This window comes from Neofelis nebulosa, chromosome 2, assembly GCF_028018385.1.
Source record: "Neofelis nebulosa isolate mNeoNeb1 chromosome 2, mNeoNeb1.pri, whole genome shotgun sequence".
Classification (NCBI taxonomy): Eukaryota; Metazoa; Chordata; class Mammalia; order Carnivora; family Felidae; genus Neofelis; species Neofelis nebulosa.
This window is the reverse complement of record NC_080783.1, coordinates 139,864,918-139,883,405: the sequence shown is the minus strand read 5'-3', so window position 1 is coordinate 139,883,405 and position 18,488 is coordinate 139,864,918. Positions and strand designations below refer to the sequence as shown.

Here is an 18,488-nt window from a genome sequence, read left to right as displayed (position 1 = left end):
AATTGCGAGATCAGAGTGTTTGACATATCACAGGATGATAATAGGGGCTGAGAGAGGAGGAGGAATAAAGCCAGGTGCTTAAAAAGTCTATATAATGAGTGAAAATGTCCCGGTAACCTGATGGTTGTTTTGATGAGAAATGATTTCATGCAGAAGCTGTCTTAATTGATGGTGGTGGGACAGCAGTCTGAAAGAAACACTGGGTGGTGGGGTAGAATGATGAATAATACATCCTTTCTCTTTCCTTTGGGGAAGGGTTTATGGAGGTAAAAATGACTTTTTGAAAGGGTTATTATAAGAGAAGTTCCAAGAGGATAAAGCAAGCTTTTAATTAAAAAGTTTCTCTAAGGAACACGTTGAAAAAGAAAAATTTGATTGTTAATGATAGAAAAGAATGGATTCCAGCAGGTACAATAAGGAATTGAAGGGTAGGTTTGTAGAAGAGGAGGCATGGATTGAGGATAGAATAGCGCTTCTCATTTTTGTCAAAAGCAAAATTTTTAGTTTCAAATCAGGAAATAAAATGTTCTAAAACCTCCCTCCTCACTGAAAACCCAATACTTTATGAATTAGAAGGCCCTTCCAGGATACTGTGTTCAGTAGTATGTGAGACTTAAAACTACCAGATGTCCTAAACAGGGTAAAGAAGTAAGACCAAGAGAAATAATTTAATGGACTTTGGGTATAAATTTTAGAATGGGAAATGAAGGGATAAAACAAATTGTGCATCCTTAAAAATCATGGGTAAAATAATCCTAAGGACAAGTCAAGAGAAGCCTAAGGGGATGAGACATGACTAAATGTATTAGAGGATCTTGGAACAAAAAAGAATATTAGATGCACACCAAGGAAATCTGACAAAGTATGGACTTCAGTTGATGATAATATATGAGTATTAGTTGATTAATTGCAATAATTACACTAACGTAAAATGTTAATGGGAAAAGGAAGTGTGCAGGTTATATAGGAACTCTGTAGAAGCTTCAGTTTTTCTGTAAATCTAAAACTGTTCTAAAATAAAAACCTTACTAAAAACCATGGATATATTTGTAAATGATTTAAAGGAAGTTAACAAAAAGGTTAGTTTTTGGGGGCAGCTGGGTGGCTCAGTCAGTAAGCATCCGACTTCAGCTCAGGTCATGATCTTACAGTTCGTGAGTTCAAGCCCCACATCAGGCTCTGCGCTTACAGCTCAGAGCCTGGAGCCTGCTTCAGATTCTGTGTCTCCCTCTCTCTCTGCTCCTGCCCCACTCACACACTGTCTCTCTCTCAAAAATAAATACATAAATACATAAATATATACATAATAAATAAATACTAAATATAAAAAATAAAAAAATAAATTAGGTTTTTTAATTCTTCTGGGCAAGATTAAGGATGTCTGTGTGACCTTAAGATAAATAAGTAATATCACTTCATCCCACTGGACTTTGAACCTGTATCATATACATGGCTGTGTGTTCATCCATTTCAGTGGTGGAAGGGTTAGTAATGTGTCAGAACTAACATGAGAAATCTATAAAATTGCTGAGTCAACTCAAAATATCTGGGTGACCCACCTGATGAAGATCACTTCATATGAAAAGGATTCTTGTTACACCTTTGTGTGGCAGTTTATGAAGCTCTTTGACATTATTTTATCCTTATAACAATCCTAAAAGTAGAACAGGCATTTTTATGTCTCATCATGAACATGTGTCAATATTTTTTTCCAGCATACCTGCTGCCATAGCTAAAGATATACAGTATTAAAATTAAAAGTATTTCTACAACTAGAATTAATTTGCTGGAGCCAACGTATATAACATGTTTTATGTAATTTTTATGAAGGGGAGATTGTAAATTTGTTGATTTACAACTAGGAGTTAACATTAATATAAATATACAGAATTATTTTTCAGAATTTATCATTATGGTGTAAATAAATAGTGCATCATGAAATATTTTGTAGGTTGTTTTTATTTTTTTATTTTTATTTTTTTTAACGTTTTATTTTTTTTATTTATTTTTGAGACCGAGAGAGAGCATGAATGGGGGAGGGTCAGAGAGAGGGAGACACAGAATCTGAAACAGGCTCCAGGCTCTGAGCTGTCAGCACAGAGCCCGACGCGGGGGTCAAACTCACGGACCGCGAGATCATGACTGAGCCGAAGTCGGCCGCTCAACCGACTGAGCCACCCAGGTGCCCCAATGTAGATTGTTTTTAATGTGGAAGACATTTAGGTTAAACCGAAATTTTTTTTCCTGACTGATAGTAATTTTTCAGAGAAGAGTGTACTGAGAAATTAATTGTAGAATCTGTCGTTAGAGACTTTAAAAGTCCAGTAAAAACTCAAGACTAATTCCAGTGATTTTAGAACTATGTAAAGATGGCTTAAGTAAGCTTTTCTATCAGCATGGGGGAGGATACAGTGGAAGAGAACTACTTGCTAGTGGTATTAAAGACAGACTGCCCTCGTCTCTTAAAGTACTCTTAGGCCATACCCTGGGCTACCTAAAATGAAGAAAGATGATTTGGCAGTATCACCTGCCATAGCACAGTGGCCCAGATTGGTGATAATAAATAGAAAAGTGGGGAGACGTATATCATTTGGATAGTAGTAACAGCAGTGAAGATCTCAACAGCTTACATTCCACTTTTTGTTTCCCGTTACCTCCGTACTAGAAGGAGGTAGTTGCATCTCCTTTGAGCCCATTTTCTCACTAGAAAATTAGCAGTCTTATTTTTACCAAAGTGCAGTGTTGTTTGTTAAAAGATGGCATTCCCTGGCATTTAAAAAGTCTCTCAGATCTGTCACACTAAAAAAAGACTAGACTTTTTTTTTTTCAATTTCCATTTTAAATTAATTTCAGTTCTCTTTTAATTCTCAGTGGTCATTTCTCCATGATAAGTCTTCATGTTTTAAATAATGTGCCACCAAGTTACTCCATTATAACATCCAGATTTCAATAAGAAATGTATTTCAGGGCGCCTGGGTGGCGCAGTCGGTTAAGCGTCCGACTTCAGCCAGGTCACGATCTCGCGGTCCGTGAGTTCGAGCCCCGCGTCAGGCTCTGGGCTGATGGCTCAGAGCCTGGAGCCTGTTTCCGATTCTGTGTCTCCCTCTCTCTCTGCCCCTCCCCCGTTCATGCTCTGTCTCTCTCTGTCCCAAAAATTAAAAAAAAAAAAAAAAAAAAGAAATGTATTTCAAAAACCATTATGTCGTGAATGAAGTTTCTTTGAACAAATTTTCTATCACCTTTGAGTATATTGGTGAAGTTTTCATTAGATCATTGAATTGTATATTGACATTGTAGAGGGGTATTTCAGAAGAAGCTTTATTGAAAAAATGAAATATTAAGCTTAGACTGTCATGTTTAGATTTATATATTGAATTTAGGTAGATTGATATTTTATATTTCATGAATTAATAATATTGCTTGAAATGTCAACAAGGAAAGACGAGTAATAGATGACTTCAGACTTAATCCTGGAAGTGTCAGTACTGTGTAATCTATTGCATGTCTCATTCTTGTGTGTGTGTGTGTGTGTGTATCCATCATATGTTACAGCATTTTCTTTTTTGGAAGTGAATTCTTTTTTTTTTTTTTTTCCAATTCCTTATTTATTGATAACCATAGATGTACAAAGCATCATACCAAGAATACATGGCAGTGGTTCACAAAATGTTTAGAGATCTCTGGAGGCCCTCTTAGGGTGTCTAACAAAGTCCAAACTATATATCCATAACACTACTAAAATGTTGTCTTTTGACTTATTCTCACTAGCATACATTGCTTTAAAGGATAATAGAATATGTGATCATGTATACTTGTTCTTTTTAAAACAGTTGTTGGCTTTAATTTCTGATATGTTAAATACAACTCATTTAAAAGCTGTTTGTATTCTTCAGTAAATTTTACGAGTATAAAGGGGTCCTGAGACTAAAAGAACATTTTCATTGTGGGATACAAAGTTCAAGACTATTGTAGTAGATAAGTAGGAGTATTTTAATGAACAAGATGGCAGTGAAGAGTAGGGATGTACAGGGAAAATTTTTATATTAATGTTGGTAACTAATTCTTCAGTTAAATTTTTCTGGCTTAGTGGGCCCTGAAAATTGTTTCTTGTCTGGTAGAATTGAAAAACCAGAAATTTAGCTGATTTAATTTTTTGTGAAAGGAGCTGCTCTCAGATGTCTTTGATGGATTAAAAAAAAAAAAAAAAAAAAGTCTTTTATTCCTAAAAGGGAATTTGAGGGTTGATATTGACCTCTTCTGCATACCATGTATTTTCGATAGTATTTGTTTTGGGCCATGGACTGGATCCCATTAAGACCAAGAATCTTAACAGTATTTTAAGTTACTTTTTCCACTGAAAAGTAGCCAATTAAAGTCAGGGAAATGAGGAAATAATTTGACAGTGTAATGCCTGCATCTGGAGTTTCTGCCAGTGTGAAATAATTGTGTTGTCAACTTTAGTTGAATGGTATGTACATTCAGCCACAGCTATCTGAAAATACTTAAGGAATACTATATTTAAAGAAAGGATGAGGGGTCACTTTCTAACAGTATTCAAAAACAAAATTACTGTTAGTGCATATCTAAGAATTGGGAATGTATCCTCATACTTGCCTTTGGCAGCAAATTAAGATATCTATTGAATGTTAAATGGAAACAACCTATGAAGTGTAATCAGAGGGCTATAGTATTTGACATGGGGAAGTTTGTAACACTGTAGAATAATTGGTTAAAAAGATTCACACCGATGGATCCAAAAAGGCATCAAAGAACATGAGAAGTTTCTATTTTAAAAGTAAAATGGGTGAATGGATGGAACAAGATTGGCCATAAGTTGGTAATTGGTAAACCAGTGTGATGGGTATGTGGGATTTGTTATTGTAGACTCTCTTTTCTATGTGTTGGATATTTTCCATCACAAAAAGTAGAATCTAAAAAATAAGATGGAGAAATAAAAAAGGGGGAATCTCAAAAAATGGGCAAAAAGCACTAAAATAAGCTTATCCACAGAAAGATTGAGAAAAATATCTTTCCACTGTTGGAGTGCTTAGAAGAGATACAAAGAAATTGGAGGGAAAAATTAGAAGTCAGAAACTGAAGAGATTAAGAATTGTGAATCTTAACCTTTTAGACTGTCAGTGAAAGGCCATCATAGTTTCTATAACGTAAAAAGACTTAAAAAAAAAAAAAAAACTTGGCTAAGATATTGAGAGATCTGAAACCAAAGGCAACAGCACATCCTTATGACATAGACAAGAAGGCTGATGGAAAGAGAAAAGAAGAAATAAAACATGAACTTTTGGGACAACAGTACAAAGGGCCGTTTTGATCCAGGTATGTCACGGATTAACTTCATGTAGGTTGGATGTTTCCTTTTTCATGGGAAGAATAAAAGTAACATACAATTTACTTCATTAGTGAACTAATATGTATTGAGGAATCAGCTGGTATGTAAGAATTTCAGGGATGAAAGGATTTAGAGTTCATTCTTTTAATTGGAACGTGGATAAAAGATGAGACAAAAGAGAATTCTCTCTAGAGTGAAGACTGGCATATCTTAAAGATAGAACAACAGTAAGACTGGAAAATAGAACAATAGAAATGAGAAGGAAATGTTAAAACTGGTAGGCAAAATGTGGGAAAATACTGAAGGAGAAAGCCTGTGTGGATACGGTGATGTTTTCTCATTCCTTCTACTGGGGAAATGTGTTTGAGAAATTTGTTGTGTTCATTATGACTACTTGAGTATGGAATTAAGGCAAACAAACTTCTGTAAGATTTTCTTTAAGTCATTTGAATGAATTAAATAATGATGTTCAGGGTGATAGGTCTCCCAGAACTGAAGGACTGACTTACTGTTTGTTTCATAAACTGTAGCTGTCCAGTTTCAAGTATGAGTTTATGAAGATGATAGCACTTGTAGAAAAAAGTGTGAGTTACTGTTTTGTTGAAGATGATATTTATTTTAGATGTGGCTTCTTGCTATAAACCGTGGAAGTGAATTTTTCAAATCTCTGATTTAGAAATATTACATCCTTTATGCTTTGTTTGCTTTTTCATAGGAGATGGAATATGGTATATTTAATTTTTTAACATACAGGTATGTACCTTAGCCCTAATATTTAATGATTTCATTGAAACCAGTTAATTTTCTCTGATGCATTATCAGTAAACCATTTTTCTAAATGTTATACAAATTAACTTTCAGGAACCATTTGGAATGGTCAGCCGTAAGCCATGCAGCCATCGTGCTTAAATTGGTTTTTGTAAACGACTTGTGTGTGTTTCGTAAAATATGCTTTATTTTAAAATTAGGGCTTCCTGTTGCAGCTGTTCCAGGAGCTCTGAGTCCTTTGGCTATTCCAAATGCTGCTGCAGCAGCTGCTGCAGCTGCTGCTGGCCGAGTGGGTATGCCTGGAGTCTCAGCTGGTGGCAATACAGTCCTGTTGGTTAGCAATTTAAATGAAGAGGTTAGTAAAATAATGTTGTAATGTTTATTCTTTAACTCCATTTCATTTGTGAAAGTTTCTCATGTTTATTTCATTTTGCACTTGCCTTTCTTTTTATGTACATTCATTAGTCAAAGTATTTTCTGTACGTTTCTATTTCTGAATAAAATCTATGTATTTGTTTAGGTAATATTTCCCTAGGCAGTCATATCTCTTTATATATATATATATTATTATTATTATTATATTATTATTTTAACTTAACTACCTATTTTTCCTAAGAAAAATATGGTGAAGTACTGTAGTATGGCTTTTTCTTTCTGTTGTTCTCAAAGGCAAATGTGATCTAATTTGCAGATTTAACTGTAAAACAATTTTGTTCTTTGCCTTTTCTAATTATTTGCTTGTTCATTTCATGCTTACGTGTCATTGCATTTTTTTAAATCTTATTTTATGTGAACTACTCTAATACATTTTTCTTTGAAGGTTCTTCCAAAGATCTTGACGAGGCACTCTTCCAGTCTTTCTTAGTAATTTTTTCTTTGCAGTTATTAGTCATTGTCTTCTAAAAATATTTTTCAACTTTATTCCCCCTCCCCCTTGTTAAATAAAATTTATTGCTGAGTTATTTTCTTTAGTTGTACATTTTATGTCTGGTATATTTTATTTTGATTGCTATGAAAGCTGGTATGAAATGTGGGAAGCTCAGTGTATCAGTTTACAATGTCTAATTTGAATATTTGTTTCATTTTTAATTGGCCTCTGTTAATACGAACATTAAGCTTATTTTATCATTTGATACTATTGTCATTCACAGTTCTGCATGCTAAAATGTTTGAATCAGAGTGCCTTTGTTTTTCTTTTAAGAATTTTGCCTGCATTTCATAACCAGCCATGCTTATGCAGTTAAAGTTCAAAGTTTATAATTCCTGTGCATGCTTTCCTTCCCTATGTTGAGATGAAATGCTGTAATTTACTCTTTGATATAGATGTACTTTACCCATATTTGTCTTGGATGACTACATTTTACTCAGTTTTTCTTGTACAGTACATAAACCAACCATTTTCTGACCAAATTCCTGCATTTCCTATGTACTGACCTATATTTTATTTTTTTTTTGTTCCCCAATTCCTTATTTTTTTCTTCTGCATTGCTGTTTCCCTTCCCCATTTCATCCTTTTCCCTGTGTGTTCACCTTCCCTTTCCTTGTCTTTTCCCAAATGCCCATTCCCTTCCCTGTCTTATCCTTTATTTTCCTTGTCCTTGTCTTCATTCCCTGTCTCCATTCCCTATGTTCATGCTTCTGTGCTTGAACAAATGTTCCTCGGACCAACTTGCCCCAATTAACCGCCTTGAACCATGATCCATGACCACCTCACCATTCTGCGGGAACCACCCTTCGTTATGGATGATCTGTTCATCTCCGCTCTTCCTCGACTCTTCTCTCTTCTTGTCTTACGCTGCTTGCTCTTCTCTCCTTCTAAAGATGGTTACGCCCCAAAGTCTGTTTACCCTCTTCGGTATGTTATTGTTAGCACTATACTTTTATTATTGATTTGATTTTTGTTTCACCTTAATTCTTATTTGTAGCTAGCACTTTGGCTTAAAGTTGAATAGTAAATCTTTTGCTATTTTTCTTTGCTATTTAAAACTCTCCATAGACACAAAATTTGTTTTAATGCATGCTGATTTATTTTGCATGGTCTTTAATTTAATATCATTCACATAGCTTTGAGGGTTTATCAAAAATTATTCTTTTCAAAATTCACTGTTCAAAATCTTGATCTTCTTTATTCATTTGTGAGAATGATGAGTTTGAATGAGTGATCATGTTGATGTCTGAATGTTTCATTAATATGTCAGAAAGATAATCTTCAGCTGACTTGCATGTAACATTAATTCCATTTTTGGATTACCTCTCTGTGGCTCCAAAAAAGGTGTTTATGGAGATGTGCAGCGTGTGAAGATTTTGTACAATAAGAAAGACAGTGCTCTGATACAGATGGCTGATGGAAACCAATCACAGCTTGGTAAGGTTAAACAGTTACCCATACGTCTATAAATCTGAATCTGTTAATAAAATCAAACCCCTTTATGGCAGTAAGAACCTTTATTTACTCATTCATTCATTCATTTATTTATTTATTATTTTGGATAGCCAAGGCTCAAAATGGCACGTTAATTTTCGTATTTTAATGCGAGTCATTATACATGATGAGTATGTTTGTGGTTGTCTGCTGTCCTCTTACCATTCCTCAAGTACAGTCCAGTGGAAAAAGGTTTAGGCTCCAGAATTGCAGTAATAATTTCACATAAGAATTATGACATTTGTATTAAAGATCCCTAGTGTTTTTCATTCCTACTTATTCCCTGTGATAGAAGTTAACTGCTATGCTAAATATAGTCCATGGAGTCCTGATTAATGTGGTGTTATCTTAATTCTCCTAGATTTTTGCTAAACTTAATAATAGAAAGAGTCACATAGAAAACGTATTTTAGGGGTACTAGGTTTTTACAAAATGAAAACCTTGTGCCACATACAATACACCATTGTTAATCCCTTTTGGAATCTTAAAATGTACTGTAGCCAAATTACACTTACATTCTTAACTTAGGTAAGTATTTTAATTAAATTAATACATCATTTGCCTTCATACACAAAGTCAGATCACATAAATCTGGAATACAACTACACATTCACATTGTGAGAAGACTGTAAATATCAGTATGAACTTTAGCTTGTAATTCTGTTCATTGACATTCGGTGCCTCAGGTTGGTTGTTTTCACGTTGTTAATTTCGAAATTTGTCACTTATGACGTAAGGACTAGTGTATTTTTGCTCTTGTGCCCAGTGAAGGTCATAAACTTGAACATGACATATGGACCTTTTGGCATTTGGTATCAGATAGAAGTAAATTTGAATTTTATTATTTCTTACCAGCTTTCATGGTAGCTCAGACAACGTATAAAACTAGACCTCTGGCTCTCTGCTCTTTAAAATGGAGATCCCCATCTTTAATGAAAGATGTATAAAAAAGTGCTAATCATGTTCTGGGTGTCCTTGTAAATCTTTTTTTCTCCCTCTGCTGTGTATACTTCTGTACTCTGGTAAGGGTAGTCATGGCCATTGCTTTTATGTACATTGTAAGTAGCATTTAAAAAAACATTTCTCAAATGTTTCATTTGTTTCTCATCACTGTGTGAGCTGTGGATGACATTACCCTCATGTAAAGGATTTACAGTTATGGTTAAGAAGTACCTCAGGTAGAATTTAATCAAATTCTTCTGGATATTTTATATATATAATGACTATTTTAAGTAAGTGGCATTTTAGTTTTTACTATACTTACATCAGTTTGTGCTGCTAACACAATACCACAGAGTGGCTTAAACAACAGAAATTTTTTTTCTCAGGTGCCAGTAGATTGAGTTTCTGATAAGGGCTTTCTTCCTGGCTTTAAATGGCCACCTTCCCCGCATCTCCTCACATAGCCTTTCCTCTGAGCTCTCTGGGTTTCTCTTCCTCTTCTTCTAAGGACACTGGTCTTACTGGATGAGGGCCTCATCCTTGTGACCTTATTTAACCTTCACTATCTCCTTAGAGGTTCAGTATATGAATTTTGGGAGAATACAGCTCAGTGCGTAACAGTACTTATGTTTTACTAGAGCCTTGACTGTCTAATAGCATGATTTGTAGTTTTTAAACCATATGTAATAGCAAATAATTTATTTTTTCTCATTGCTTTTAGAGTAGATTTTGAAGTATATGACCAGAAAAATATGTATTCACACCATTAATGCCTTTAATTTTTTTTTTTTCAACGTTTTTTATTTATTTTTGAGACAGAGAGAGACAGAGCATGAACGGGGGAGGGGCAGAGAGAGAGGGAGACACAGAATCGGAAACAGGCTCCAGGCTCTGAGCCATCAGCCCAGAGCCTGACACGGGGCTCGAACTCACGGACCGCGAGATCGTGACCTGGCTGAAGTCGGACGCTTAACCGACTGCGCCACCCAGGCGCCCCCATTAATGCCTTTAAAATTCACACCCACATACTCAAATCCCACAGAAAACTAAGGTGTGCTGTTGAAAAAAATTAGTGAGAATAAAAAATTTAGTATGCTTTGTTTTGGGGCCCTGTTCTCCCTTTGGTTTTCATAGGACTCTATTTGGAAATACTCATTGTTTTATGGTATAGGCAGATATATATTTTTAAAAAAATTTTTTTTAACATTTATTTATTTTTGAGGCAGAGAGAGACAGAGCATGAGCAGGGGAGGGTCAGAGAGAGAGGGAGACACAGAATCCGAAACAGGCTCCAGGCTCTGAGCTGTCAGCCCAGAGCCCGATGCGGGGCTCGAACTCATGGACCGCGAGATGATGACCTGAGCCGAAGTCGGACACCCAACCGACTGAACCACCCAGGCGCCCCTAGGCAGATATTTTTATGTTTAGGAAGTAGTATGGGGGAATTAAAGAACATTAAGAGATAGTAGTGTTTAAATGTGAACGAGATTGCTGCAAATCTCAGAGGCCATGCTAAATCATTTTAGACCAGAGTTTTAAAATTTGCAAACTTTAAGGTGTTTCTTTAATAATCTTTCTACCATGGCTTTCTACCATGGCTTATTCAATTTAGCGTTTTCTTAAATTGTTGTTTTAAGAGTAACATATTATCCTAAATGAACTTTAACAGAATTTTAACAAAATACCAAAGAGTATTTTTATATAACTGCCATCTCAAAAGTAAACTTACTTAGTTCTTTATAACAGACCTTTAGCCACTATATTACATCTGTCAAAGTGTGCTGTAAAGTGCGTGGAAATCCTGTAACTCTAGTGTTAATGATATTTGAGCAATTTTTAAGTGTGTGTCTATATTGGCTTTCACAGAGGAACCGTCACGCGTAGTGAAGAACTCTAAGTCACACTTTGAGGTATTGCCGAGATTTCAAGAGATTCCCCCCATCCAGTGGAGGGAAATAGCAAATGGTATGGAGTTTAATGGGGGAAAATATAAATTTTAAAATTATGATAGAATCTAAGTCCCTATACATCAGTAATAACAACAACAACAAATGTAAAGTAGTAAATGCATCAGTCGAAAGGTCGTCAGATCTGATTTTTAAAAAGTTCTTTACAAGAAGCATATAAAGCACAAGAATGTGGAAAGATTGAAAGTAAAGGGATATAGAAAAGATAGATTAATTTAGATCACCAGGAAAATAAAACAGTTTTATGTGGGTGTGCCCCTAATGAAATATCCTCAAAATATGTAAATCATAAATGAATAGAACTGGAGGAAGAATTGAGCAAATCTTCCATCACAGAGATGTCAACACACCTTTCTGAATTATTTCAGGCATACAAAATGATCAACAAGGATACAAATGGTACAACACAAATGACACATGTATAGAATTATACATGTAACACATTCTTTTTAAGTACATAGGGAACATTACTAAAGCAGCCCTCCATAAGGCAAAGAGGAAGTATCATGTAGACCATATTCACTGTTGCACAGTCAAGTTAGAGCTAGTAACAAAAAGATACACTTATATTTCCCAGTATTTCATGGATCAAAGAAGTTACTTTAATAAGAATTTAGAATACTTAAAAACTAAAATAATGAAACTACTATACTAAAATTAGGTATGTGTAGTACAGTGAAAGCAGTGTTGTGACAGGAGGTTAACTTTAAGAATGATGGTGTAAACCCAAGGAAAGAAGAAGATAAAGACCAGACTAGAAATCACTGGTATAGAAGACAGTTGAGAGAAAGAAAGGAAAGCTAGAAGCTGGGTTTTTGAATAGATTAATAAAATAGACAAGTAGATGTTAAGATTCATTTTTTGGAATAATGAGAGAGGCAACACACCTAAGTTTTTTGAATTATAAAGGGTATAATTGTTGACATAGCTCCATTTCCACATATAAACTCGTCCTGTAGCTATATATATCTATATATATATCTATATCTATCTATCTATAGATAGATATATATATATATTTTTAACCATCTTCTCATTGTTCATTAATATCTTCTTCAGAGATTAAGGGAAAAATAGAAAATTATACTCAACCCAAAGTGCCATTTCCACTGTGCGACATTGGCTTTTTTCTCTTTTATCGTTCATTGATTGTTTTGTCCATTTATGCCATATTTCTTGTAACAGGCTTCAAGTTATCAGAGTCCCAATATTTAAACTTGATTCATCTTAAATTAGTAATTCAAGTACTCTTCTGCTTTTTGCTTAATCATTATGTATGCCTTAGTATTTGACAAGGTTTTCTTTTCTTTTCTTTTTTTTTTTTGAATACTTAAAAACCCTGGTACTCTACCCCTCAACTTCGGCCCTCATCCACTTCATATTACTTCATATTCTTTTGTCAGGTCAGCTGACTTGACATACTTCTCATTACCTGACTACTTCTAGAGATAGCTTTTTGGTTTTTTTGCTTTATTTTAATCCCATTAGTCTATTATCCATCTCCTCTTGGTGCAGGTGCTATTCCTAGAACTTTTTATTGTTTTCTTATATCTGCTCTTCAGTATCTCAAAGCTCAGCTGTTTATGCCGTCTTTTCATGACTTTTTGAAGATGAACAAAGATAGCTTTCTTATAACAACCTTAGTCTGCTTCTTTATACCACTTCATTCCTTATAACCCATGCCTTATATGATGTAGTAGCACTTTTTCATAAAGTACTGTTCACTTAAAACAATAGAATTCTAGAACTTTGAAAATATTTTATAATTCAAATAAGTTTTATAAAAGGAGTTTATGTACCATCTCTGAATAATGCAGTTGATTTTGTAAGTGAAAATTTAGAAGTATATGTGAAATGCAGTAAAACAAGTGAGAAAGAATTCAGGCCTGAGATTTTTTTTTTTTCTGTTGGCCTCAGTTGCAAATCTAAAGAAAATTACAAATACATAACACTACAGTAAAAGAATTGGGAAGAGTAAACTTGTTTTTACAAATTAGGGAAGCTGTAAGTGAAATAAGAATTTACTTTTGAATCTTTTCTGAATGGTACCGTAACACTTCCACAGCATTTTCCTTTTCAGAACTGTTTTATGTTTAACTGGTTTATATTCTATGTGAGTAAGTAGGAAAAGATGCTTGGATTTAATAAATTGTGCATTTCTCTGGTGTCAGACTGTGTACGTACTGTTGTGAGTAGGATTTTGTCCTCATTTCCCTTTTCTTCCACCTTGCCTTTATCTCTCTGCTGTTAATACACATACTTGGAATAGTCAAATCAGACCTTCAGTTTAAAGTATATGACTTATAAAATGGTCGTAAGTTGTTGTGACTAGTGAGTAAAACATAAAACATGTAACTTATCTGTAACCTCAGACCAGTTCGCTTAGTTTAAAAATAACCCAACTGCTACCACAGAAAGTAGGTATGTAATAATGTTCTGTGTTAGGCACTGTGCTGTGTGCTGGGATAGAGACCGGGGTTCCTACCTTCATGTCCTTTGCAGTCGGAAGGAGGAGGAGTTAGATAATTAAAATAAATTGTGATGAATTTAAGAAGAAGAAAATCGAGTGCTGCATGGGGAATATGAACCTTTCCAGAGAAGAACAGTGAGAAAGACTAGGAGGGATAATGACCAGATGAAAAATTATTGTAGCTAGAACAGCATGCACACAGGGCTAAAAGGTAAGAAAAACTGGCACTTCAAGGAAGATAGGGTTTTGTATAGCTGGAGGGTAAAGTTCAAAGAGTACAGTACTAAAATACTGTAAGTTCCATGAGGGGTGAGATGGTTCTTGTCTTACCACTTGATTCTCAGCACTAACAAAGTAATTGGTTTTGTATATCATCAATAAATATGTTCAGAGATGCTGGGGAGATCAGGATATAGTCCAAATTCATTTCTTTAACATGGCTTTTATACCTTTCCTAGTCTGACCCTAAGGATTTTAAGCAGGTAATAACATGAGATTTGCAATTTATAGAGGTCATCCAGCTGCTCTTTGGAATAGGATGCATTTGAAAAAAAGTAGGGAAAAATCCAACAGGAAGACAAATTGGGAGACAGAGTTAGCAGATCAAAAAATTGTGACAGTGAAAAGTAGAGAATTGAGAGATAATTAGGAAGAAAAGATTATCATAGGACTTGGCAGTTAGGTTATGGGGCAGGAGAGAGAAGTTGTTACAGATGAGTACTAAGTTTCTTTCTGAGGCATCTAAGTATATGATTTATCAGGATTGGCAAGGAAGAGAAGATTCATAATGAGGATTTTCATTCTGTGAAAGAGGCTGGCTTTTTTGCCAAAATGGTCTAGGGCAAATAAATTTAAATCATCTTGTCACCAGTGACTGTTGAAAACTCAAGATTTATTTAAAAATCATGGGGCGCCTGGGTGGCTCAGTAGGTTAAGTGTCCAAGTCTTGGTTTTGATTCAGGTTGTGATCTCACGGTTCGTGAGTCTCAGCCCCTCACTGTCAGCATGGAGCCAGCCTCTCTTTGCCTTTCACCCTTTCATGTTCTCTCTCAACATAAATAAGCTTAACCAAAAAAAAATTTATTTAAAAATCATATAATTCAGTTATTTCAGCTATTCAAAAGAAGAATTCTTTTTGTTTTGAACTTTGTTAATATTGTTTTTTAATAGGCATTTTTTTTCGTTTTATAGCCATGAACCATCTTAATGGACAGAAAATGTATGGCAAAATTATTCGTGTTACTCTGTCTAAACATCAGACTGTACAACTACCTCGAGAGGGACTTGATGATCAAGGGCTAACAAAGGATTTTGGTAATTCCCCATTGCATCGTTTTAAGAAACCTGGATCCAAAAATTTTCAGAACATTTTTCCTCCTTCTGCAACCCTACACCTATCCAATATCCCGTAAGTATTAAAGCTGGAGATTTTTAAATGGGTATACATTTTAGAAATAAAATTTGAAAATTATTATTAATCTTTACTTTTTTCCATCCAATTTTCCTAGTCCTTCAGTAGCAGAAGAGGATCTACGAACACTGTTTGCTAACACTGGGGGCACTGTGAAAGCATTTAAATTTTTTCAGTAAGCAAGCTTTCTTATCTTTAAATTAGTGACTTGATAGAAGTTAAAAGTTTTCTTCAAGTAGTTTTTATTCTTTTTGTTTATGGAAATTTTTGATTCTGTAGTGGGCAAAAATTCAAGTATTTAAGCCCTTCCTAATTTTTATGAAGTATCTAATTTTATAATTTTGTTTCAGAAGAGATCACAAAATGGCTCTTCTTCAGATGGCAACAGTGGAAGAAGCTATCCAGGCCTTGATTGATCTTCATAATTATAACCTTGGTGAAAACCATCATCTGAGAGTGTCTTTCTCCAAGTCAACAATTTAAAAAGGGGGAGGTGAAGATGGAGGGTGTATCACATTGTTTGGTGTCATCACCTATTGACTGTTCAGAAAAGTGGGGACCAGAGTTTGATTTTTTTTTTTGTTTCCTTTTTTTTTTTCATGCTGTTATCATTCCTTGGTTATAAAATGAAATGGCATACATAAAGGCAGAGTGTTAACTGCTATATTTCATCTGTTCTATAGGGAAGCCATTTTTATTGTCTGTTTAAATTTTTAGTTTAATTATACTTTCCTTTTTCAACTTAGTTGACATACGTGCCTTAAAAAGGAAAACTAGTGTTGCTATTGTGCATTTACTAGGAAAAAGGAATTGGTTGTCTAGGGCACATTGTTATATGGGAATTACCATATGTTTAGGCAGGGGTGTGTAAAAAGGTTAAGTTTTTGTTTCTCCTGCTTGGAACTTATTTTGAATTATTGGCTTGTCACATTTCTTTCTATTTACTCAAATAAGATACATGATACTGAGAGAATTAAAGCAGCATTTTTTAGTTTTTACTACCTTAGGCTTTATTGCTTTAAAAAAACATTGGCCTTTTGTATCTCACAATTCTGGTCTAGATTCAGTTATGAATGTAGGCATTAGTTAAAATTAACAAGATGCAGAGTATTAATTTCTTAAGACAACAAAGTGATTTCTGTAAGTTTGAGCCCTATGTGGAAAGCATTGTGGAATCTTAACCTTTTTGTACACACTCTTGTGGGACGTATCATATAAATGTCAGCACTAAGTAATGTCTTGTTTGTGGCTGAATATTTTTCGTAGATGTTTTTGAAGTTGACATGACTTACGTGCATTTAAATATATATTGCCATCCTTAGTTTGTAATTAAGATTTGGAATATGGTTGTGGATTTCTGAGCATGTGCAGACTGGTCTAGCTAGTTCAGGAACTGGTGCATGTATTTTTCAAAGATAAAGAAAGTGTACTGCGAAAATTTGCAGGAAGATTAATTTTGTGGCAGTTTTCTAAAACTGACAACCAGGTGGGACCAAAGTTTATGTGCCTTTAGTCTTAATTTACCTTGCATTGTAATATTCAGTTTTAATAAATCTTCAAAATATTTTGTATTTAGGAATAGATCTGACTTTAATAAAAACATGGCTCAGAATCTACAGGTCAAATTAATTTGAACAGTTCTTGTCAATCTGAATTGTTGATTCTGTTTAAATGACCAATACTTTTTGAAATTGATGTACTTAGTTTCAAGATTCATAGATTCTGTTATCTATGTAGACAGAATGGTCATGTATATTTTCTATTAGTTGAGTTTTTACATCTTTAGAAATGTAAAATTCAGTATAGTTTGAAAGCGGCACAATTAAAAATTAATTTTCTAACAAAGTTGGGAGGTTTGATGGTTGTTTAATTTCCTTTTGTGTGTACTCTGCTTACCTCTGTAGCATGCTCAATAAACACTTCTGTAGCTCTGTATTCACCTTTTCTGTCTTTCTCTGCTGCCTTTTCTCTCTCCTCTTCTTTGTTTTCACTCCACTGTGCTTCTGAATTCATGTTTATTCTCTGCCAGGGTGGGAAAGGAGTAATAATATTACAATTCTATGGCTTTATACCATAAATAAATCTAGATGCTGTGAAAATATACCAGCTGTTTTTTTTTTTTTTTTTTTTTTTTTTTTTTTAATTTAAAAGATAGTAACTGCTTTTCAGGAGGACACCTATTAAACATTTCCCACCCTGTTATAATCTGCTTTAAAGACATAACTTTTATTATTGTATCTTGTTAATTCTCTCTATCTCTTTTGTTGTTGTTGTTTTTTTTCCAGATTTATGCACTACTAGACCTTTTGGATTTGCCATGCTCTCTCGCTGCAGTTTCATCTCTCATCTTTTGTGTCTGCTAAAGATTTCCTACTAATTTTAGATTACCTTGTGAGATTTTAACAAAAGGTACTAGATGTTGTTGGGAAAAACAGTAACATATAGTCTACTTTTGCCCGGTTATTTAAAAACTTCAGGGTAATTTGTGATGTTACAATTTTCACTTTTTAAAGGAGTCCAGTTAGGGTGCTATTTGTATTACCCAGTATATTTTTGGCCACTTTTAAAAAGTAGGTATGTTGGTGTCAGGTAACTTTGGAGTTATACATTTTGCATAGAAAGTAACTGAGAATTAATGCAAAACTCCTACTTTAGGAGAATAAACAACAATTGGAGTAGGAGGTAACTTTAAATGTGCTATATTAATACAACAACTCACTCCTCTCCAGGAAATAAGAATATAGTAAATAAAAATAATTGTTACATTTGAGTCAGCAACATTGAGGTTATTTAGAAGCTAGATGATCTCCTTCATGTCTTTTCTTCCTAAAATAGGATTGTTACCGAAGCACTCTGAGCAACAGATGTGCCTAAAGTGTATAAAAAACCCAACACCATGATTAATGAATCGTAATTGAACAAAGTTTCTCTGAACTTTTTCTCAGAACTATTGGGTGGTGGTCGAAACAGCTGATAGTAAGTACTTGCCACATTTCAAGTAGTTTTCTGTGGTTTGAGAAGAGAAGTTTGAGTTGGAAGAAGAAAGAGAAGTCCTGAAATGCACGTAGGAACTGGGTTGCTCCAGTTGCCGACCTGGGGGAGTTCACAATACCTCTGATCAGGCATGACTAGCAACCAAGGTTCTTCCCATCCAGGGAGTG

At 34.5% G+C, this 18,488-nt stretch overlaps 1 protein-coding gene across 6 annotated transcripts in view; it reads left to right on the top strand.

Annotated features, from left to right (window-relative positions):
• The window catches only part of PTBP2 (polypyrimidine tract binding protein 2), an 82,718-nt gene extending 65,456 nt beyond the window's left edge, over positions 1 to 17,262 (top strand). For 3 of the 6 annotated variants that reach the window (XM_058716464.1, XM_058716468.1, XM_058716470.1), the window contains 6 exons: positions 6,316 to 6,470; positions 7,937 to 7,970; positions 8,388 to 8,480; positions 15,108 to 15,324; positions 15,425 to 15,502; positions 15,678 to 17,262. In XM_058716464.1, coding sequence (XP_058572447.1) covers positions 6,316 to 6,470; positions 7,937 to 7,970; positions 8,388 to 8,480; positions 15,108 to 15,324; positions 15,425 to 15,502; positions 15,678 to 15,810 — 710 coding nt within the window. In that variant the 3' untranslated portion in view covers positions 15,811 to 17,262. The remainder of the gene's footprint in view (positions 1 to 6,315; positions 6,471 to 7,936; positions 7,971 to 8,387; positions 8,481 to 15,107; positions 15,325 to 15,424; positions 15,503 to 15,677) is intronic. The other 3 variants (XM_058716467.1, XM_058716466.1, XM_058716465.1) reach the window with 3 other exon arrangements.
• Positions 17,263 to 18,488: the final 1,226 nt, after the last annotated feature.